The sequence below is a fragment of the Ceratosolen solmsi genome, unplaced genomic scaffold, assembly GCF_000503995.2.
Source record: "Ceratosolen solmsi marchali unplaced genomic scaffold, CerSol_1.0 scaffold93, whole genome shotgun sequence".
Classification (NCBI taxonomy): domain Eukaryota; kingdom Metazoa; phylum Arthropoda; class Insecta; order Hymenoptera; family Agaonidae; genus Ceratosolen; species Ceratosolen solmsi.
The window spans coordinates 120392-146095 of record NW_011948453.1 but is presented as its reverse complement, the minus strand read 5'-3'; the positions used below and the strand labels follow the sequence as shown (position 1 = coordinate 146095).

General features: G+C 19.9%; 1 protein-coding gene across 1 annotated transcript; it reads left to right on the top strand.

Annotated features, from left to right (window-relative positions):
• The first annotated feature begins 946 nt into the window (after positions 1-946).
• Positions 947-20179, top strand: LOC105366675 (acidic phospholipase A2 PA4). Its single transcript, XM_011505193.1, has 4 exons — positions 947-1395; positions 16325-16585; positions 17478-17815; positions 20025-20179. The coding sequence occupies exons 2-4, from the start codon at positions 16325-16327 to the stop codon at positions 20119-20121; spliced, it is 696 nt and encodes a 231-aa protein (XP_011503495.1). The 5' UTR covers positions 947-1395; the 3' UTR covers positions 20122-20179.
• The last annotated feature ends 5525 nt before the right edge of the window (positions 20180-25704 follow it).

The window sequence follows — 25704 nt, the reverse complement described above, 5'->3', positions numbered from 1 at the left end:
TTAATATTGAATGAAAATCTTACATCATAAATTTGTATTTGTCATTGAAAATAGTAATATTTGAAAAGTACTAATTAATTAATGATTTAGAATCATTTTGAAATAAAAGTTTCTTTTTCGTTAATTTGATGCACTAAAATACTAGATTGGGACCGTTGGATATCATAATTCCACAAAGAATTTAAGTTATTATAGTATTTGTTTTCTCTCATGTATTAAAAATTTATTTAACCAAAAGAATTGTATATTAAATACATCTAAAGTGGATAACATACTAAGGATCGTCTTGCATTGACAAATATGGATACTTAAAATTTTTAACGCATTTTTATTTCAAATATATTATAACTGCAACATGAATCAAAACTTAAATATATTTGAATTCATTTCAAATTTTGTATATAGTGTTTATCATAAATGAATTTTTTATACATGTATATACAAAGTTTATAATTTTTTAAGAATTTTTGAAATTCGTTTTCTTGGATTTTATCTCTAATAAAAAATAATATTTATCCTTTTCTTTTTTAAATAAATATTTTTGGTATTCACACATCTTTTTATTATCAATATCAAATAAGCAAATAATAAAATAACAATAAGTTACATTCTAAATGACCTAGCTGCTATTTTGAAAGAATTTGAAACTAAATTTGCTTTTATATATTCTTTTTTAAATGTACATAAATTTTAAAAAATCATTTTATTAGCCGAATTTAAAATTTAGTTTTATATATATTCATAAAGATTTTAATAAATTTATAAATATTAGATACACCATGCTTAATTAAATATTGGTCAACTAAGAAATTTAAATGCACAAACTCGGTGCTTACATCAGGAATTTGAAAAGTGATTCGTCAAGTGTACAAAGGCAACAATGATAATTGTACACATAGGTGATGCTGTAGTGACAACTGAACGTGGAGAATGAAAAGTTGCGATGCAAGCTCGTCAAGGCTCGGGCATAAATAGCATACATCGGCGGAAAACAACGTCACATGATAGCGATCCCCTTTAATAAAAGGTCCCGCGACGAGGTCTGATCGACGGATCAACTAACACAAACGTTCATAGTATCGTACGGATAAATCATTTCGTCAGCTAGTTTTAAGCGACCAGTCTGATAGTAAGCGACGAATCATCAAACCATTTACTCATTTCATCCTCGTGCTGTCCTTAGTTTTGCATGCAAAAACACACTTGTAAGCACTGTGATCCTTCTTTTTTTCTCACAAATCCAGGTTTTACTGATCAACCCTAGCCTTAATGCCAATCTTACATTGTGCCAAATGAGTTGATTACCTTACTGTCGTAGCTGTGTTTATTTCCTGCTGGCAATTCACTTATAAACGAAGATTTAATTCACGATCTAAGAAGTCTTTATTATTCACAGTGAGTATTAGAAATTACTGTATCTTTTACATCTGTATGTTATTTAATTTCATTTAATAATATTCCATTCAAAATTTCAGCCTTCCCATTTCTAATAAAAATTACCAAATAATAAAATATTTAATTTTGTGGGAATTATTCATGATTCAAATATTTCTTTAATTTATTTTTAATATAGTTTTATATTTACATTCACATTCAAATTTTAAGTGTATATGATAATTAAGGTAACATTCATTTACCTCATTGTATATGCTAAATATTCGTTTTTAATAAATGCATTAATGTACGTATTATTTTACCTGGTACGCTGAAAACTTATTTCTAAACATTAATATTATTTATCAAGATAAATTATAATTATTAACGTAATTGTACCACAATGATAGACCATTTTTTATACATATTAATAAATATGCTATATTATTTATTGTATTTACAGAAATGTATTATTGTATTTTATTATGATCTAACTAATTTGAACAAGTATCAATGCATTTTACGAATAATTTTTATTATAATAATATAATTATATATATAAATTGTAAGTAAATATATGAACAACAATTATATGTACATAAATAAGTTTTTTAAAGCTTATTAAAATAATGTTTTCTTATGTTTTTTAAAGAATACACTGTATAATTATATAACTTAAAAGAAAACACACATACACACATATATATTCTAAATTTTAAGAAAAGTACTTTGTTATGAAGAATTCATGAATTTAAAATTTATATTAATGCAAATATTTATTCAATTGAAGATAAATATTTAGGTTATTAATTATAAGACACGTTTTCTAATAAATGGAAAAATGAAAGTAATAATTCATTCGTTTATGTAAAAAATAATTATCACTTTAAATTAATAAAGAATTCACTAGTATGAAGAGTTGATGCAATAACGAACAATGGAATGTGTTGAATAAAGAATGTGACTAGAAAAATGCTTTTACACTACTGTTTTAATAAAACAATATGCATTTAACTCTTTAAATTTAATATATGCGTAAAATATATTTTATTAATTGTAATTTCTATTTATGTAATTGTTTACTATAAGATTATATTCAATTGCAGTTCTGATAATAAAGCACATAAAATATAATATAAATGTAGTATATAACTAATAATTTTAATATATCTGCATTCAGCTTTATTTCTAAAATTTTTATTATCTATAATAACATGTTATTAAAATACATTCATACTAGTATTTTATTCGTTAGTTGTGAAAAATAAATTTATAATAATATATAATATGAATTATAATATGAAAATAATTTTTTTATTAAAAAAATTTTGTATTTTATAATATTTATTCAGTTCAATGCTTTTTATATTTCAAGATTTTCATTATAAATAAATAAAGTTTTAATAAATATTTACCTATTTTTAAAATTAAAAACATCTTTAGTAATAGAATAATTAAATATATATTGAAAATTTGTATTTTACTACACTCCTGTAGCATGTCATTTAGAGGTTTATATTATACATACTTTAGTTTTGAATATTCAGTATTTCATGTATTAATTCTAATAGAATAACTTTTATTAATGTTTTGAACTATAAATTATTAATAAAAAATTTAATTATTTACTGTAATTATAAAATTATATAACACAAATGGTAAGTAATTTTCCTAATATATTTAAAAAATCATTTGCTTTTAAATGTTTTTGTTTCTTAATCTTTAAATAAAACAACGTTAACCATATGTGCATATTAATATAAATGAAATTGAAAAATAAAAATTTTATAATTTTTAATTTATCTAAATTTATCTGTTTCATATTAATTAATGTGCAATTAATTAATCGATGACTAATTTTTTATACATATTAAAAATTAAATATAATACTTCTCAAAGTACACTTACTAAAATTAATGAAAGCATTAGTTTTTTTAAAGAAAAAAACATTATATATTATAATCAATTTTTTATATTTAGTATGAATTAGAAATAATTAACAAAATAAAAATATGGATTTATATAAAAATTGTTTTATCACAGTATATTAGCACTATACTATTATTAAGATGCAACATATATATTGTATCATATTTCTTAAATTTTATAAACTTTCTCAAATATTATTCTCATAGATTTTAAATATTCTATATTCAAAAATATATTTAATCTAATTTTGACAGCATATATTATAAAAAAGTTTAGTCAATAAATTGTAAATTTTAAGTTAAATAAGAAATTGAATATAAATTTTGAGAATAATCTTAATGAAAAATATTTATCGTTACTATTTTTTTTTTCAATAGCTTCATTTAATATATCGACATGATTTGACATTATTTTAATTAAAAATTTATGGTCATTATCAAAGAAAATTTTATTTTTTCTATTTAAAATTTTTTGTAATATTTTGCATTGACTTTAATATTAAACTTTATTCAAGTGTATATTAAACTATAATCTTTACATACACCAACAGTGCAAAACTCTTTATAATCAAGATTCTAATAAGTAAATAATGAGATCTTGAGCCCAAATTTATTATACAAAGATAATCTAAAATTTATTGTTCTTGTTCAGATGCTCATATGTATTAAAATTCTTTTTAATTCAATAAATATTCAATTTATAAAATATTTTTAAGCAATTATATAGAGAATTAAAAAAAACAATAAATATCATAAATTTTAAAACAGTTTAAAACTATTTTTAAATTAAGATAGTGTTAGAATTGTAGTAAAAAATTGTTCTATATGGGCATTACGTGAATTTAGCAGAAGATTCAAAGATTAAGAATAAACTCAGTTAATTTTTCATAGTACCTTCACGAGAATATATACATTTACATATCCAAGGAACGTAATAAGACGAAAGGAAGGATGAGACGAAATGTGCAGTGTAATATTTAAATGCGACGCAACTTGCGAGCTTTCAGCGATTGCGCATTCTTGCTCCATGCGGACAATCAGACGTGTGTCTATTTTCATACTTAAATGCTTTTTCTCCGTTTTCATTCTAAAGTAAACCTTTGTGTTTTTTCGGCTAGTATTACTTAGCTTCATGTTATTCCAATACGTACTCTGGTTTATATTATCTTTCACGATGAATTATTTTATAGTTACCATAGGAATTTGCATTAAAATCTATGTATTATTTGCTTATTATTATTTCTCTTATTTGATGCTTAAAATGAGCTTTAAATATATTCTTTTTGATATATGTATATGGTACTTTACTGCACACGATAAAATTTATAAATTTAAATTTAAGTTGACTAAAATTGTAATTAGTAGTATATTATACATGAAAAACTAATAATATTTTTAATTTTTGTTACAAATCAAGTTATTTTTCAAATCAAAGTCAATTTTGCAGCGTAATCGTAATTGTTAATATACTGTAAATATTTGTATTCAATTTTCTTCAATGTTTTATACCTTTGAACCTATAAATTATCGTCTTATGAATTGATAGATTACTTATTTATTGAGAAAAATGTCCAATAATAATAAAATGTATAGTATTATTCCTACATTCAATTAGTATTATAAATACATACTACTCTTTTATATGTTGAAAATTGTTATTTCTCATCTTAAAAAGAATACATTCAATATTGCAATATATTTTAATTTTAAAAATGATTGTATTAATAAACGATATTTATATCAATAAATAATTTTTTTCAGAATTACTTAAAACAGTGTAAATATTATTTTTTCAATAATTATTATTATACATTTCACTAGTATAATAAATTAAAAAAAATTTTTTTTAATAAGCAAAGTTCATAAGCATAAAGTTTTTATATAACCTGATTAAGGTAAGAAAATAGATATATTTAAATATTTCATCATTTTAGTATTTTAATTTATTAAAATTTATAATTAATAAATAAAACCTTATGAACATTAATTCTACAATATTTTAAATATTAGATAATTCAGAAATTCTATAAAGAATTATGAGTAGTACTTTAAAATTTATAGAATTAAAAATTTCAATTTGTTAACAGATTAATTTATCTTACTCATACATAACTCTATTAATAACTTATTTTAAAATCTATTCTTCTTGCTTTTTATTGAATACTATAGGAGTTAGTAAGTGATAATAACTTGTAAGCATTCTTTATTGTACATTATATTTAATGTTATATTAGTCTAGACTTAATAATAAGATTTATCCCTCTAGATATTTCTAATATTAAAATCAAAGTAGACACTATATAATATAAAAAGTTTTCATATTAAAATTTAATACTTAAAAATACACTTAAGTTTCAACAATTATAATGCTCTTCAGTGATAAATTTTCCATAATATTTTATTTAAATTCATATTCTTTTTTAATTTTTATATAACTTTTGCAGTAATTTTTTAATGCGTGGTAGTAGGTTTTAATGAATTATAAGCTTTTATTAAAACTTAGATTTTTTTATTTAATTAATTAATAGCTGTTATCTAATATTTAATAATTATTGCAATATTGTGCAGTCTTTATTATGACAAATAATTATTAATCAATAAAATAAATAAAAATATGAATTATTTTTTTAGAACATGGATATCAAAAAATTATAAGAAATATAACAAATACTTCGTTAAATTCTTTATTCATCAATACTTAATTTAGATTGATGTTCTATAATTAAATATATTTTATAAAATTAAATTAATAATTGCTATTACTACTTTAGTTCTATTATATTAGTAATTTTAAAATCTGAATAATATTAAATTACAAATTAAATATTTGTCTTATAAAGTTCCAATTTATTAATTTTTAGTCTATTTATTAGATTTAGAATTAAAAATTTTATATTATTTATAAACTAAAATCTAACTATTTATATATATTTATTTATACTTGATTTGACTTACATGTAATATATAAATTCCATTTTTATCATTTTTTTATTACCTACACAATTTGTTGATATATTTTATATTTCTTTGTTGCATTTCTCTGTTATTTTCTCTGTTGTAAATGACGGTTTTTATTAGAGGTTGCGGTATTTATCAAATATAAATTTTTTTTTTCATTTATAAATCAAGTTCAAAATTTTTTAATTCAATAGATTGTCATACATTATTTTTATATTTCTTCTTTGGTTTTTCTCTTTTTTTTAAGATTAAAAGTTAAACATCTCTGCAAAATTGTGCATACTTTTTAATTTCGAACTTATTTTTATTATCGCTATTTAACAATGCTTTTCAAGTTTCTTTTCAATCTATAATCAGTTTTTTTTATTTATTTGTTACCAAATTTGAATTTTCTTTAACCAAACTTTTATATATATATATATATATATATATATATATATATAATAATACATTAAACTTCTACTTTTCTTTTTTTTTTCCATTAAATTTTCCTTTTTTTCTCTTTTCGAATTTCTTTTTTTTTTAATATATATTATATAATGAAATATTCATATAAATAATCATTCATATTATTTAATAATAAATACCTTTTTCTAATTTATTACTCATATTATCCAAAGTAGTGTTTAATAATTTACAATTTTTTTTTACTTGCAATTTAAAAATAACTTTTTAATATTCCGTGTGAATAATTAGTATAATATCCATAATATAAAATATAATTAATATAAAATAATATTCAAGATTTTAATCTTATTTTTTATTTAATAATTTTAATATGATATTATAAGAAAATTGATTCACAGTTTAAACTGATTGAAATTAATTTTATTCAATTTACATACTATATTATTTTTAGTAGATATAAATTTAATCTAATTTATATTTTCAAAATTTTTAAATTATAATATATAACTGTATTAATTAGACGGTATTATATATCTATGCATTATATTATAGATACAAATCTTAATGAATATTAAAAATATGAATATATAATTTATTATGAATTAATTTCATGTGTATAGCAAATCTTAATAACAAATTATGTTGAATATAATGTATTTTAGAATTCAGTAAGCTTTTTACTATACATAATGAATGCAATTAAAATTTATGTTCTGAATTCTGCACATCAATTAGATGGATAATAAAATAAGTTTATAAGAAAGAAAATTATGTAAAGGAATTCATTATTGTTAGTTATTTTTATATCGATAGGATTAGGTCATATAGGCGGATGTATGATAAAGATTCGTATTCCTTCCTAAGTTTGATATGTAAGATATTCCTAAATAATTGTTAAGAGGAAGAGAGTTGAAATTAAGGATAGATCATAATGAACGACCATTTATAAATTTTTACACATTGGGTATCATTTGCATACTCTTGATGAAGCGATGAAAATAATTTACAAAATCACAATGATTAAACAAAATAATTACGATATTGCGGTAAAGAAATAAGTACATTTAACAAATGTATTCTTACCGTTTAGCAACAGAGTTTTTTTATTGATTTAGGCAGAAACATCAAAGGAATTTAATTTCCAATTTTTAATTAAATTCATAATTTAATTTGTTTTTTCACATGTAAACTCATTATATTTTGAAAAAATAATACACGTAAGTATTAACATAGTATATATTAAAAGTTATGAATTTAAAGAAATACTCGCTTATATTATTATTGTATTACACTTATTTAATGAAAAATGAAAAATAATAGTTTTAATGCTAATAAAGTAAAACTTTATATTTAATTCATTGCTATTATTAAATATATATATATATATGTATATATATATATATAATACTATGATATAAATATTATATATATTATATACTATAATATAAGATAAATAATATAAAAAATAAAAAATTTTTCTGATAAAAATAAAAACATGTTCATTCGCATATCATTACATCTATTTGAAAACTGCTTTTTTTTATGTCTGCTACTAATAATTATTTAAGTAAGTTAACAGTAACAAATTAGTAATTCTCATAACATCCTTTATTAATATAATTGGTTCAGTTATATTAAATTATATTAAAATATTGAATAAACAATTAAGTTTTGTAAAGAGTTTATCATTTACATTATTGAAAAATTTATTATCTTTTATTTAATTACATTTGATTCATTTTTTTTATGTCTGGACTGTATTAATATTATTTCTTTTTTTTTATAAATATATAATTTATTATTTGTATTTAGTATATTATATTATTATCTAGCATTATGAAATTAAATATTTCTGATTATCACTATTTATATATAACTTAATATATTCATTGAAATTAAAAAAAAGTTATTCAAATATATTGGAAGTTTGTACACATTTTATATTAAAAACAGAAACAGTTTTTCGACATAAAACCTTTAAGAATTTTTTAAAGTATCTTTTAATTTTACAATATATTTTTGAACATAATATAATAATGTTTGTTTATTATCTGCTTTATACAAAAATTAAAATATATTTTATATAATAATAAATAAAAATTGAATGTAATTTTATCAACTATTTTCTTTATTAATATTCATAAATAGTACTTAAAATTATATACATTCATAATACTAGAATTTTACAAATACCATACAAAATGTGTATATTTAAAATATTAGGAATACTTATGATGTAATTTGCTTGTAGAAAATGATGGAAACAAGATGATGTAAAAACAAGATTCCTCTTGTATGATTTTCGTTTTTAAAAATAGATGATACATGAGCTTGATAATGAATTACTAAATGTAATAACAACAAACTAAAATAAGATACTTGATTATCTCACGTAAAAGTATGTGATACTTTTATTAACTATTTGATCAATCTCTATACTTGTTGTATTTTTCATTATTAATTTTAATTAATGTGTGTTTACAGTATTTGTTTTATATCTGACAAAATAATTTGTATTTATAAATAAATATTTTTAAATATTATATAACTTTTCAAATTTCGTTTTTACGTTTATTTGTTTTATTTTTATAATTCTTTATCTTTATTTTTATTTCGTGCTTTTACATTTTGTTCATTAAAAAAAATAAAATATAAATTACAAAGAAAAATAGATAGAGATATTTAATATACAAAAGTGTTGTACCATCTGTACTATTAAGATATATCTTAGATTATTTGTTTTCGTAATTTCATATTAATGTTTCTATAGATTATATCATAAGATTAATGCAATATAACTAACTATTCACGGTTAGATGCAGAATTGAGATATTGTTGACTATAAGAAACATGTATAATATTTGTAATATAAAAATCTTCTATTGCTTTTTATTTCATTGAAAAGAAATTTTGAGTTTTTATTTAATATAGTTTAACTCTTAGCCGAAAAATTCTTATTTAAAGTGGTAGAAAACCACTACAATAATTATTTAAAGCGATCATTATTTTAGATGAATAACATAAGAAAAATAAGGCAACTACGTTAATGACAATGTTCAATATAATTAAAAGTCATCGTATTGATATGCTTTGTTTAAGTAGTATGGCCATAGTATCTGTAAATTCAAAAACATTGATTTAGTAATAGAAATCTTAATAATATTGTTTATGTTCAGTAACTGTTTTATTCTTTGTATAAAATAAAGTATAATTGAAAGATTTTAAATAAATAATTGTTATTCGAAATATATTCTATATCTTGCATTATAATTATTATAACATCATTATGTATGTTATTGATATAATTGATTATATTATAGATTCAGTTTCATTATCATAAAATAGTACATGTATACAGTATAAAGATGTTATAATTGATTTATTTGTATGCTACAACAATTATTTTTTAATATTTAAATTATTATTTATATACAAGGGAAATTAGAATAATAACTTTATTAGCACTTAAATATTCATTTTATATTAAGAATATTAAAGTTTTAAAAGGATGTTTCTTCTAATAAAAAAAATTACTATTAAATATATTTCAATTAAGAAGTTCTAGACATTTGTAAGACATTTTCTTATTTAATATTTGAAATATCATTTTGCGTTATTTTATTAACTGAATATCTCTGTTTTCACTAGATATAAATATATCTATTATCCGACAGCTGCTGTTTTTATATATATAATTTTATTAAATATAAAAAGTATATTTAAAAATTTACCAAAACTGAATAATATGAAAAAGATTTAAAAATATTATAATTTTCATTATAATTATAATATAAATTGAAAATAAAGTATTATAAAATTCTGTTAAAAATCATTAAATCATTAAAAAAATTAAATAAAATATATCTTTCATTTTTAATTTGATGACGTATATAATATAATTAACAAATATTTACGATTATTTAAATGTAAGTACCAATTGTTAGTAAAATGAATATTTTAATTATCTAACAACTCTGATTTATTTGATTTAAAACATTAGATATTAATCAAATATTTAGCAATATTTTTTTATATAGAAGAAAACAATTTGATTAAATTCACTGAATACAATTTTGTTGAAAGTGTATATTATAAAGTAATTAGCAACTCTTTTATAATGAATATTCCTATAAAATAATAAACATAAGAAAAGAATATATTATTCAAAATTAACAAGAAATATATAAAGAATAAGATGAATTCAAAATATAATAAACTATAATACTAAAAATTTATTATTAAAATTTAAATTTATTTTTAATACATTATAATAAAACAAATTCTGAAAAAAATTACAACCAATTGGTATACATAAAAAATATGAAAAATTAAAAGTAATAGATACGTTTCGTATTTATTAATATAAACTAAATTTTCCCTTATGTTTCATAAAAGTGCTAATTCGGTAGAAAAATGATGGATAATAAATAAATTTCAATTATTTACATTAGCATTGAATAATTTCACTAATAGTAGTAAATATTATTAGGCATTTTTGAAAAGGCATTCAATTTAATTTTTAATAAAACAATCAATAGTTGACGCACATATTTGATTAATAAGGAGACTGTGTATATTTTTAAGTTGCACTATTTAATAATTTATTGAAATTACATTCTTTTATTATTGTTAATCTATTAGGTAAACAAATAATTTAAATAAAATCAATTATTGAATTAAAAAAAGGATTATATTTATTTATTTTATTCAATCTATTAAACATTCATAAATACAATAAATATTTATTACATATTTTTACTTTTTCTAAGCAATCTTTGAAAAAATATTCTTGCTAATTTTTATTTTTCTATTACATACTGAATCATCTGTTTAACATACTTTATTTTGTGTTCCTATAACATTTCTATCAATTTTTTTTTTTATTGTTAATAATATTTTTAGTTTTTATTGATACAAATGTTATACAATATAAATCAATTACTTAACACAATGAAATTTAAGGCTATTTTGTAAAATAAATACTTTTGAAATAATCATTCATCAAAATTTTCAACTATTTAAAAGAATATAATTGATGCATAAATTTCCGAATACAACTGCACCAACTCATTTGCTGTCACATGATGTTTAACCTCACCAATAAGAGTGAACGAGAAACAAAGAATTTGTAAACAGTTTTGGAATTATGTTCAATGAATTGTCTTAGTCACGTGGATTGTTTTCCGCAAGCAAAATTTATAATGCATTACAAGTGCGGGAAGAAAAAAAGAAGAGCATAAAAGATAGCCTACCGTTTACTGTCTTTGTAAACATCTTTTTCAACATATATGCGAGAGCTATTGGTAGTGTAGTAGCAACAGTAGCATAGTCTCGTATCCTGAAAAGAAAGTCGCAAAAATTAACAAGGAACAAAATATAGTGGGTGATGTTAAAAAAGAAACTCTGATCGTATTACAAAATTCTTGGCCACAGAAAGAATACTTGCATTTTGTTTCCTTAAATCTTTCTTAAAAACAACTTTAAGTTTGAAAGTTATGAAAAAGATTTATTGTATTGTAATTTTCTTTGAATAATTAAAAGTGTTTGCCTACGTAAAATAAATTATCTTATTACGGTGAGTATTGAGTTTATTTCAACCTCATAACTTAGTAAGTTTCAAATACATAAAATATAATATGTTAAATTTATAATTTTAAATACATAAAGAATGCTATTTAAAATTATTATTATTAGAACCGTATCGTTAACTTGAACATTAGTAGTTAAAGAATACTGCTGCGTCTATTATAGGAGCGAAAAGTAATTGAATATAAAAATAATGTAGCTAATGTCAAGCCTGTGCAGATAATAAATGATTATTAGGCATTTTATTATTAAATTAAATATAACATAATTGTAAGAATTACTTTTATATTTCGGTATAGTTTTATTATTATCTTTCAATATGGAAACACAAAAAGTTATCTTTTATTTCATATTTGGTAAATAAAAAATATTATTCTTTAAAAAACTTGGTTATATATTTTTATCCATGAAAAAAATATGTAATTATTACAACACAAATCTCAATAAATCAGGCATGCATTTCACTAAAAAGAGTTTTTAAATAAATAAAAGATTTTTAAATATTAAGACAAATTTTATTTAATATAATATAATAAGAAAACCAGATTTTTAAATTTAAATGTATGCTTAATGACTTTCCTTTTGCAATTTAAATGTTGATAAGTATTATTTTTTCTATAGGTATAAATTTTAAATAACATACATTTTTAAAATCTGAAAATTCCTATTATTATTATAAACAAAGTGGAACTGTAATTTTAAAGAATCATAAATCTAAATAGTTTATATCAAATTAGTATATAAAAATTGTCATTTTGTATTATTTTATTTGTAATTTTTAATATATAATAAATAAAAAAAAGTTACAATGTATATATAAGAATTTTTAAAGATTTTAATAATGTGCAGATATAAAATTATAGTAAAAAATAATGTACATATCCATGTGAAGTGGAAAATAGATGGGAAGGTTTATATATTTATCAATTTAGAATATGGAATGTATATATACGCATATTTTTTTGAAGATCTATCTACTAAAGAATTTACTAAATGAATGAATTTAATTAATCGATTGTAAATTATTATTAAAATATTCATAATATTACAGTTTTTACCTTGACCACAAAATAAAAATATATTTTAAAGAAAATAATGTAGTTATAAAATTAAGATTAAAATGAATAATGAATTAGTGTAATAACATATTATTGTATACTGAATAATTTATAAAACGCTTAAAATCAAGTCATAAATCGTATAAATTTTAAAATGAATGAAAAGGTAGCATATTTATTAGCAGTTATCAAATCGTATTAAAATATATTACAAAATCATAATCAGCCAAATATGCTAATAACATAGTAAAAAGTTTACTTATATATTTTTCTTCATTTTAAACATTCATCTTAAATGTACGTTAGTATTCATTATCAATTATATAACAGAAATTCTTACGAGATATGGTGTTTTTAATTTTAATTACGAAAATCAAAAAAATTTATATAAATATTTTGTATGTTTAAATTCAATAATGTCAGAATAATTGTTTAGTTTATTTTTGAAATCATATAAAATTGAAAATTTGTTGATACCAACATATTGAAAATATATCATTTGCATATTTTTAAGTTTTATTTTTTAAACTCAAATCTAAAGAGCATTATAAATATATATTTGAAGTATATGAAATATATTTTAAAAAGTTCTTATAATTTAGTAATATACCTTTTCAAAACTAAAATTTATTTAATTTAATCATTTAAATTAAATTTCTAAGGTTTATTTTCTGTTTTGCTTAAAATTTATAGATTTAATTAAATCTTAATTATTCATTGCTAATTTAAACAAAAAGAAAATTACATTTTTTCAATGAAATTTTACTATTTAATGTTATATTTCTCTAAAAACTGATTAATATATTAATCAAAAAGCGTCTGTCGATATAATTAAAATATGTATATACTTATTGTTCAAATGTACGGAAAAATCTTTTCGGAGTATCTTACTTTTGATACCGAAGTAAAGAACTGAATACAATGAATCGCATACAATAAATGTTAATATATTAATGATATATCGTATAAGTTATTTTTAATTATGAATGAATAAATTTATACTTGAAATATTTATTTAAACAGCATGTATGAATGTTTCGAATTGTTTAAATAATAAATATAATTTTTGTCTACAATTACATATAAAATATTTTCTAATTGACATTTTTCACTGAAGATTTTATAAATGTAAATCGATGATTCCATTGCAAATAAATTACAAAGGGTAAAAGAATAAGTAAAAAATATATTGCTGATAATTTTAATAATCTGTGCATTAAAATTATAAGTTATTATATTAAAAACTTGATACTGCACTAAAAAAAAAACTAACCTTATCCCGTGATTAAAATGTTTTGAAGGAGTATAAATGAAGACGAATCATCTTCTAAGTCAAAATGATGGTACAGCATCATTATGTGTCGTAGCGATGTAATTCTCATCAAGCACTCGTGTATAATTTAATTCAACTCGTGTGATGTCAAGCATTCAGTTTAAAAGGTGTACTTACAATCTTCCAATACGTAAAAACGCAAAAATTTCGAAAAGACTTCAATCGCCTTCACAATATACTTTCGAGATTTATTCAATCTAGTTCAGGGTATACATAGATTTTGGTTTAATGCAAGTGGAAAGTTAATAAAACAATTATTAGCATCCTGATATATTCTGGCGATCGGTGTAATATCTATTCGATTGAATTTTTATCTTATGATTGCATTACTTTATTATATTTATCGTTAGATATTATATTACCACAGTGTATCAGTATTTAACGTATTTATTTGGTCGAGATTTTTTATATTCTTTATATCTTTTTCAATACTTATTACTTTTTATCAATAAATTTTCTTTATTCCTACTATTTTTCTATTTTTATGTAATTCTGCAGTTTTTATAACCTAACTAAGACAATTATTATTATTATACACGGGCTAATAATTTTTTATTGAATTTTATTGAATTGATACACTATATATTATATATAATATAATTATTGTCTAAATAATTCTATACAATCATAGAAAGTGATCAAATTATTTTTAGCTATCGAATTTATATTTATTATACAATATTGCATAGTTGTGAACTATCATTACTTATGTCATTATAAAATTGACTATACTAGTGTTCATTGAACATGTAACAAGAGATAATGATTTAATAAGATAATTTAAATTAATATTACTTGAATGGGTAATACTTTTATTTCTATTTTAATCCATCGTAATACATTATTGTCATTATACTTTTTAATATTAATGTAGCAAATCATATTTTGAGTTCTTGAAAACATATTCAAATATTTATAATTAAAAATTAATAATAAATATGATTAATGTATAAGAAATATAAGATTATAAAAATATTTTTATAATATGTAAAATTTTATAAATGTTTCAGTACATTAATCATTTATATTATTCATTAATATATTATGTTTGATATAATTATTTTCATAATCGGTACATAATTTAAATACGAAAAATACATTATAAATGTATGATAGAAGTCATAATTTTTTATTTGTATTATAATTTTTAATATTATTTCAAAAATAAAAAAAATAATTACGCATAAATTGCCTATACTTTTGCTAACCTTTATCATTTTTTAATACAAAGTTGTTTTTTATGTACTAACCTATATTTGTATATTTGATTAGAATTATTAAATAGTGAAAGATTTTTAGATATTACAGTAAGGTAAATGGGTGAAATCTAAAAATGTTTAAACATAAAAATAAATTAGAATAAGTATAATTGAATTAGGATCGAATGTAAATAAAAATAAGTATACACCGAAGTATATTAATATGGTCAGTTTTAAAATTCAAATATAATTGAATATATAAATATATTGACATGATATATTATTTAAATATTACGGTTTGATTGTTATAAAATAACACAGACCTTCGGTATGTTCATGTAAAGTGTACTTAATTTTTTGTTATTTACAAAACTTCTTTGTTGTAACATAAGTTCATCAAATCGAAGATAATTAAATGGAATAAGCATTACGTAAAATTATTACATACCGAATTAATAGTGTTGCTCACCATGTTTCAAGATGCTGACGATTCTATTGATATCAGCGGTACTTTTACCCTCGGGCGTATCCCTCGTTAGCTCGAGCGTTCTCGTCGCAGACCTGGCGATGACTCGCATGGTAGAGCTGAATGCCGGCGCACCCTTCTGTGCACTTTATCACGATCGAGGAGTTATTCAGCGCATGGTCTTGGGCTCAGACCCAAAAAAAGTCCGCCAAATCTCCAATAATCTTGTTGCTGACCTTGAGGAAACGTGCAAGGCCTCCCGCAGCAAAGGAAAGGTAATTGCACATATTTTGGTCATTTGTATTAATCACATTATCCTATTTTACTTTTTCACTCTTTATCGTGAAATATTTTTTGAAACGATTGTAATACTTACAATCCATCACAATCAATTTTTCTATCAAAATAAAAATTTTCTAAGATTATTTATAATATTTATAATAAGTATAATAATAATTAATATAATTATATTATATAATTATATTATATAATTATATAATATATAATATAATTATATTATATATTAATATATTAATATATTATTAGATAATAATTATTATATAATATATAATATAATTATATTATATAATTATATAATAATAATAATAAGTATAATATTTGCAATATTATTACCATTATAATCTAAATTGTTCAATTATGCATGTTATACATTCTGTATATTTTTATATGTTAATAATCTTGATAATATATATGTATAGTATAATATGAATCTTTACTTAGATAATAATTTAGGTTAATAATTTAGGTATTCAAATTTAAATACTGATTTGAAATTTAATTTAGTAATAAATAAAATGTTAATACATAATTTATAAGAAATGCAATGTTATGTAAGCATTTAATTTTTAATTTATATAGAATAATGAAAGTATACATTTCGTTACTATTATTGAATTATTATTATTATTTATTATTATTTATTTATTAAACTAAACAAAAATATTTTTTCATATAAGGTATAAATTATTTTTAAGTTCAAAGCGAAAAATTGTTTTTTTATTTTCATTTAATATATTATTTTATTAGAATATATGCAATCGAGAACAAATAATTAAATATCTATATTATTTGAACTTAAAGCATCCTTAATAACATTAAATTTGTATAAAAAATATAAAGAATTAAAAATCATTATAAATATTATAGAATCAAGCACCAGGTGGCGGTATCATGTATCCAGGAACGAAGTGGTGTGGTCCAGGTAATCGAGCTAAATCTTACGATGACCTTGGTGACCACGCAGCGGAGGATGCCTGTTGTCGGGAGCACGATCACTGTCCGGAGACGATACCGGCTCACAAATGTCTCCATGGGATTTGCAACACCTCACCGTTTACGCGCTCGCATTGTGACTGTGATGCTAAATTTCGCAGATGTCTGCAGACTATTAATACCGAAGTAGCTAATACTTTAGGTGCCTTATTTTTCAATGTCATACAAGTAACCTGCTTCAAGGAGAGACGCCCCTGTTCTCAATGGCAGAGGTGGGTTCTTTTCGTTATTTATTTGACTTCATTGTCACACTAATTTGATGTCTTAATTTTAAAATCAAATTTGCATAGCCTAAAATTAAACTAAAATACATTGACTTCATACAGATTTATACTTATCATTATATTGAATCGAAGTTTAATCAATTTTAGATAAAAAAAATATAGTATACGTCGGTTATTATAAATTTTAGTTAATAATATTAATATCACGAAAAAAATAAGCATATAGCTAATGTTTCCTATGAATCTATGCATTGTAAGATTGTATGAGTGTATACTTAATAATTAGGATGCAACTTCATAATTATATTCTGTATAGAATATTACAGGTAAAATATTAAAATTCAATAATTAAGTAAATTTCTCAAATGTTATGTTCATACACAAAATTAAAAAATATTTGTTAAATATACCACAGATGTCTAGTAAATTAATTTTAGCTTATTATAAACATTACCGTCGCAAATTGAAAAAGTCTGTACGGATTAGTAAAAAAATGCTTAGCTATTAACTTTCATTATTAATTTTAATTTATCTTTATTAATCATTATTAATTCATAATTATAGTTAATTCAAATTTTTATACATAATATTATAAAATAATTTTTTAAATCAAAAACATAAGTTTTAAAGAAAATTAATAACGCATAGTTTTGAAATTAAAAATTTTATTTGAAATTAAAATCTGTATATCAAGTTATGATTTCATTTTTTAAGTGTTTAATGCATTGATACGATAAACAATATAGAAATATGTTTATAAATATTTTAGTGAACTGGAGTGGCGAAGAAATCCTAAATATATTTCTGAAAAAAAAAAGAAAATTATAGCTATGTTGAACAAACCAAAAACGATGATCAAATCATTTTTTCAAACTATTGATAGATGGTGTCAGCAGAAGATAGCAAATTTACGTAAGGAATGTCATGAGCAATATGAATTGGTTTTATAAATTATTACGAAAACATTTGTTGCATATGTTGGTGACGGAGCTGGGAAATTAATTTTTATACTTCTAATTAACAGCTATTTAGCTTTCATTTTTATATACACAGAAAAAATAAAATTTAAGTTATCTATATTGCTAGACTAGGATATTGTTTTGAAAAAAATATTACTTTTTCGAAACTGGCGACATAGACTTTTCTTAAATTGGAAATAATAGTAGAATTAGAAGAAATTTTTTACTTTCATATATGATTATATAATATAACTTACATAATTTATAAGCATTTGCTACACTAATACGTACATAATTATATATATATATACACACACCAAAGGGATTTCTAATTTTCTCAATAATTTAATTATTTATATTAATTAGTAAATTATAAAAAAAGTGAATAGTTTTTGTATTACAAATAAAATATGACAAAAAAATCTTATAAAGTTATACTTTCAATATAATTATGATTTCTACTTTACATAATTAAATATAAGTAGTGTTTATACATTTAATTGATATATTAACATATATACACATAATTGACTTTTGAAGAATATCATTAAAATTCTTATTCATTATTAGTAATTCTATTTTCACAATTCATATTAAAATATTTTTATTTATTTTTAGCAGCATTTAACAAATTATTAATATATTATTTTTAATCTAAATTGCTTAATCGCACTTTATTTTTGAAATCCAATGTAATAAAATGTTTTCAATTGTACCTTAATATAGTTAATGGTGTATTTTTCAATATTACTAATAGACTTTTTATTTTGGAATACACCTAAAGCACGCCTCATTATAAACCTATGCGACTTAATTATCTATGTTTCTAAAAAAATTTGTTCTTTTTTTCAAATTAAATAAAAATTAATTTTATCCATATTAAATTCTCTACATTAATTTTACATTGCATCAATATTATATTATTTTTATTATACATAAAACCTATTTAATTATTCTTAATAACAATATAGATTTGATTGTATGTATATATCATTTGAAATAAAATCAAACATTTTTATGATTAAACTTCAGATAGATTTGTTACTAACATTAGTAAGCTATTGATTTTTCAAAAAATATTATTACTGATTCTTCGGAAAATTGTCTCGTTTCGAAATATTTATGTAATTGGTTATGGACATCAGATTTTTCACATTAAGAAGGTGATGGCTGTCTTAAAAAAAAATAAAAGATGCTATAATTTATTTAAAATGTAATATAAATGAAATTATTTTCAGAAATGGATATGCTGAGGCTGAGTGGGCTCGATTATGTTCCCAGTACAAATTTCAACCGAGCGATAAATATGTGCCATTGATGCCACTCAATTTGTAACTGAGCTCGAAATTGAAGGCAGATTGTAAAAAGAAAATCATGACATTTTCTTTCGATAGTAACGAATTTTAGTTTTTATACTATGATAAAATTAAAATTTTAATAGTAATTATAGTTAATGTTTTTGATAATATAACGCAGTTTAAATTATAACATGACTTTATATGACATGACCTTAAAAAAAAATAATTATAGCATTGGATAGGTTTCAACATTCAATTACATTTAAACAATATTTTTGATATATAAAAACCTTTAATAGAGTTGCGATAGTTTTTTTTATGTTCATTTCACTAAAATACCTTAATTTTTGTATGACATTTTGTAACATTTGGTAACATTTATATTCATTTTAAAGATTACTTATTAAATACATAGATTTTAAAACTATATTTAAAAAAAATTTTGCACACATACATATAGTATCTGTTTGATCTATAGTTGAAAAATTTTAAGAACAAATCAAAATCAAACAGATGACAACTATACAACATTTAAATAAAAAATATATGCTGAAACATGATTGCTTCAGCCTAGCTGATTAATATTGTGTATATTTTAATGCTAATACCTTTTATGTAAGTATTGAAAAAGGAAAAAAAATAAGAAGCGAAAATTATACATACCTAAAAATGATTGTAAGATTGAGTAATTAATCATTTTTTATCTTTTAATATTTATATGAAACTATTATTAATTTTGTATTATAGCATAAGTTCAATTATTAAAAATATCAACAAAAATTTACTTCTAAATAACAATGTACAATTATTATTAATTAATAATTTATGTATATGTATTTTAAAAATGTCAAAATTTAAAAAATAAATAATTGGTCCAAAATATCGTACTTATTTACGATGATACAACATAATTTTGTTGGCTTTTTTTTATTATAATATAATTGTACAATATCAAATAAATTTATATGTATAATTTTTATGTTATTGAATTTAGGATGTTGATTAAATTTAGTAGTAGTAGTGTACAAAGCATATCAATTAGTATCATTGTTTCAACATGTATTTATTTTATTTAGAAAATATTTAATTTATGTATTAAATATCAAATGTATTATTTTATTTTATTCAACTCCTTTTTTTAAATTGTAAATTAATTAAATGTCCAAAATTCAACATATAACGAAATCTAATGCTTACATTTATTTTTACAATTTAGAAAATAAAACACAAACGCGTGTGTCTATATATATATATATGTATCTGTGTATATATATATATATATATATATTTTTTTTTTTATTTTTTTTTTTAATATTATATTAAATAAATTACTTCTATTATTATACATATAGGCACAAAAATTATAGTTTAAATTTTGTACGATAACTATAAAAAACTATTATCATGTGATAGTAACCAAATGCTTACAAATCTACATTTAATAAGTAAAAGTAAAAATATCATAAATTGTATAATAAAATTAATTATAAAATAATATATAATAAAAATATTTTTCCTTATTGATTTATTAGTTCATATTGTAGCATAATGTGTAGTCTTAATAATATTGTCGAAATGTTTTGTGATAACGACAATATTGTTAATACTTGTAAATTGTACATATTTTAATTAAATATAAAGAAGCCGATAATAGTTGTTAATCACATTAAAATAAACAACATTTTGCAATGCTATTACTATATATACTTGTAATAGTTTAAAAGCAATTGAATTTATAGTGATTCTTTTGAATATAAAAATTGTTCTTCATAGTATATGAAAAAATGAGTTTTCGCTGTTAATATAATTATAAAGCAATACAAATTATAAAAAGTTACTAGATACAACACGATTTCATTAGTCTTTTAATTATAAAGAAGTTTTATATATATATAAAATATATATATATATATTTATTCATTTATGCACATAAAATTAACTACATCTTTAAAATGTATAGACTTTTAATATTTTTTGGCATCTAAAAAATACTTTTTTCATTAGAAATACTTCATAAATCTGTAACAATAACTTTATATTGTATTTATACCATCAATTTAAATTTGAATATGTTAGTTTTGTCAATTTCTCCAATGTTTAATATTACTATAGATTATTCTGTAATCTGAGAAAGTTATTAATAAAAATGCAAGACAGAAACGGTATTTCATTTCATATTTTCAGTTATTATATATTCAATATGTTCTGACCCACTGGTTCCAAGATCGTAAAATACCATCACAGTTTTTATGATAATATATTAAAATTATTATGTATATATAACAATATATATTTTTAATATATTTTAAATAATCAAAAATTGTAAAGAAATAATCATGAAATATAACAACTATTTGAGATTAATTCACATTGCTACTTCCTAGTTAATTTCTAAAAAGAATTTCATTTACTTAACATTGCTTGATAATTCAATTTATTAATTTTTTTACATAAAATGCACATCATGATTTGCTTATATCACTTGATAAATAATTTTCAAATAGAGTTTCATTTGCTTAAAATTTTTTGAAAAGTACGTCTATTCAATTTTTTGTCATAATCCGATTAGTCCGTAAGCAACTCTATGTAATTCAGCAATATTTTTACCACTATAAAGATAATCTACATTTTGTGCTATAACGTAAGTTTTTTTAATTATTTTTTTTTTTAATTACATTAATTTTTTCAATTACATTCTTATTTTTATCCATAATATATTATTTATGAGGTTATATTCAAAGTATGAAAATCTGTACTCCTTATATATATTTATAAAATAAAATAATAAATTCTAAATAATGATAAAATGTATTTTTTAAATTTGTTACGAGCACATAATATAATTCGTACCTATTATTTATTCTAAACTTAATAGTTTAAAAAAAATGTTGGTAAGAAACTTGTTTACAGTTCTTATAGCAAATAACATCGTTTGATAGATAATTAAAATACCACTGTCTATATATACTTTACTTCCTGTTATAATAAAATTTTTTGAAAATAAATTATGTACTCCTCAGGTAATTCTAAATCATTATAGCTAGTTCGCTTTTAGTACAAATATACGGTTTGACAGATAATTGTTAAAGACTTCGACTCTAACCTAAACAGTATTATTATAAAATATGTTTTAAAATATTCTATAAGTTTTAATTAGTACTATAAACGTTTCTAATTCTTCAGAATAATTTAATTTTAGATTAGATACAATTTTAGATTTAATATTTCTATATTTTTAAATATAGTAAATATATTTTATATTTCCCACAATGATCTATATCATTATAACATTCACAAATTAATTGAAAAGAATTTTCGACTCCTATTTTGTCTCTATTATTGAATTTTGTATAATAATATAATGATGATATTACATTTCAAAATAAATTGTAATTATAATTATTTGCTTACATTTAATTGTATTCTACATTCATATTCAATCTGGAAGATAGTTTTTATTGAATGCTCTTTCTAATACTATCATTACATCTAGTAATACTATAAAAATGTAAAAATTTTTAAAATACATTAATTAGAATAAAAATAATACATTTATTATTTTAAAATAATAGCCTATAATAGCCTCTCTTCTTCACCCTTGAATTATTTTTTTTTCTTTAATTAATACAGTACCATTGACTTTTCGTGTCAAATAATATAATAGATTTCAGTACATTATATAGTTCTAGAATTATTTGTATAATATAAAAATTGCTTATTAGGAATTATTATTTATATGTGTACTCATTAGGTTTTAAATTTTTTTTTTGGTTTTAAAAGAAAAAACAGGTGTTTTTTATGGTTAGACAAAATTACGCAAATAAAATAGTATCTAACATAAAGAGTAAAATTAATGATATATAAATTATAAAGTTGTTTAATTTAATAAAGAAAACGAAATTTAGTCATTCTTTACTATTGTCATAATTTAATATTAAATAAATAATTAAATTATATATTTTATATCTATTTAATATATATTTTTAAATGTCTTTACATTTTGTATAGTATTGAGAGATTTGCACTATTCACTTACTATATAACCATTATAATCAAAATGTTCAAATGAATGAAAATTAAGCTCGTAGATTTACATTAATAATTTGTTTTTTCTCAAATAATAAACTGAATAAGAACAAATTATTTTGTTATTAAATATTATAAAATAAAAAATATGAAATAAATATGAAAAGCTTAGATAAATAAAAAACTGATATTTTTATGCTTTAGCAATGGACTTTATTTGATTAATTACAACACTTGAATAGGTTTTATACAATAATATGCCTTTTGCTTATAATAAATATAATTAAAATAATTATCAAAATGATTTTAATTGTTTATTATTATAATAAAATTATGAATGATTTATGAACACAATAAATTGGTAAATATTTAGAAATTAAAGTAAGAAATAGTTAGATGCACATTTATAAGTTAAATAGTAGTTAAAGTAAAAATACTAGATAATTAGTGCTAGTTCGTAAAATATGTGATGAAAGGTTGTTCAAAGTCTTAGAGTGATAATGTTTACCGTTAAAAATTGTTTTAAAATAGAACACTGATGTAAATAATTGTTTTGTGTATTATTTTGTTTGATAATTTTATTTCACGCCATCCAAATTTTTTAACTAGTATAGTTGTTACTATTTTCACTGGAATCTTGTATTTACCTTATTCAAGATGGTAAAATTTTTACTATTTTGTATCGTTCTTCATTAATTCTGAATGAGTACAAAAGTAAATAACATATCGATACGTAATTATTCCATAAAATATATATATTTATAATAATCATTATATATAATATCGACATCAAGCACATTATTTTTTATTTCTAATAAAAATAATATATTTTAGGTAAAAGAAATAAAAGATATAACTTTAAAAATATCATTTTAAGTCTATTTTTAATATATACATATTTTTTATTATTATAATCAGTATGTAAAGTATTACAAAGTATTTACATTTTGCTTAAATTTAGATAAAATATGTTACTATCAGAATTTAAAACTTATAATTTCATATTTATTAAAAGATTTACATACGAATATAATAAATTAAAAGTACAACAGTCTTTTTTATGTAATCAAATAAATAAATTAAGTGAAATAGAATAAAAATGTGTGTTTTAAAATAATTTATGTTACCTGTAGATTTTCTTAAAATTAAAGTAAAAGTTTATTATTTAATTTCATTATTATAATATAATTCACATTTTCAAATTGGAAAATATTAATTTTCATACTTGCATTAGTTATAATCATCGAACTCATTATATTATATCTTAGAATAAAAATTTATTTATTTCAGATAAACGGCAAAATAAATAAAACGTAAAATAAAATTATATAAATAACATAATAAATAGTTTTATATCGACAGTTTTGTGTGGCATGTTTCCTAATGGAAGATCGTATATACTTTTGCAGAAATAAAAAATTAGTAATCAAATAAAATATTTAACTATTCGTTATCATTCTTTTTTATGAATTATATATTTATCTTACATTTAATTAAATATGCGCTATATGGATTGAAATACAATATAATTATATAAATATATGGCTTTGTGAATGATATCACTTACATATAGTTTCGTTATTTAATATTATAT

What these genes read in the sequence shown, in the direction of transcription:
- LOC105366675 (XM_011505193.1), top strand. Translation starts at nt 16,325, where the DNA reads ATGCTGACGATTCTATTGATATCAGCGGTACTTTTACCCTCGGGCGTA. An exon ending in CCTCCCGCAGCAAAGGAAAG is followed by an intron (nt 16,586 to 17,477) that starts GTAATTGCACAT and finishes TAAATATTATAG; the next exon opens with AATCAAGCACCAGGTGGCGG. An exon ending in CCCTGTTCTCAATGGCAGAG is followed by an intron (nt 17,816 to 20,024) that starts GTGGGTTCTTTT and finishes AATTATTTTCAG; the next exon opens with AAATGGATATGCTGAGGCTG.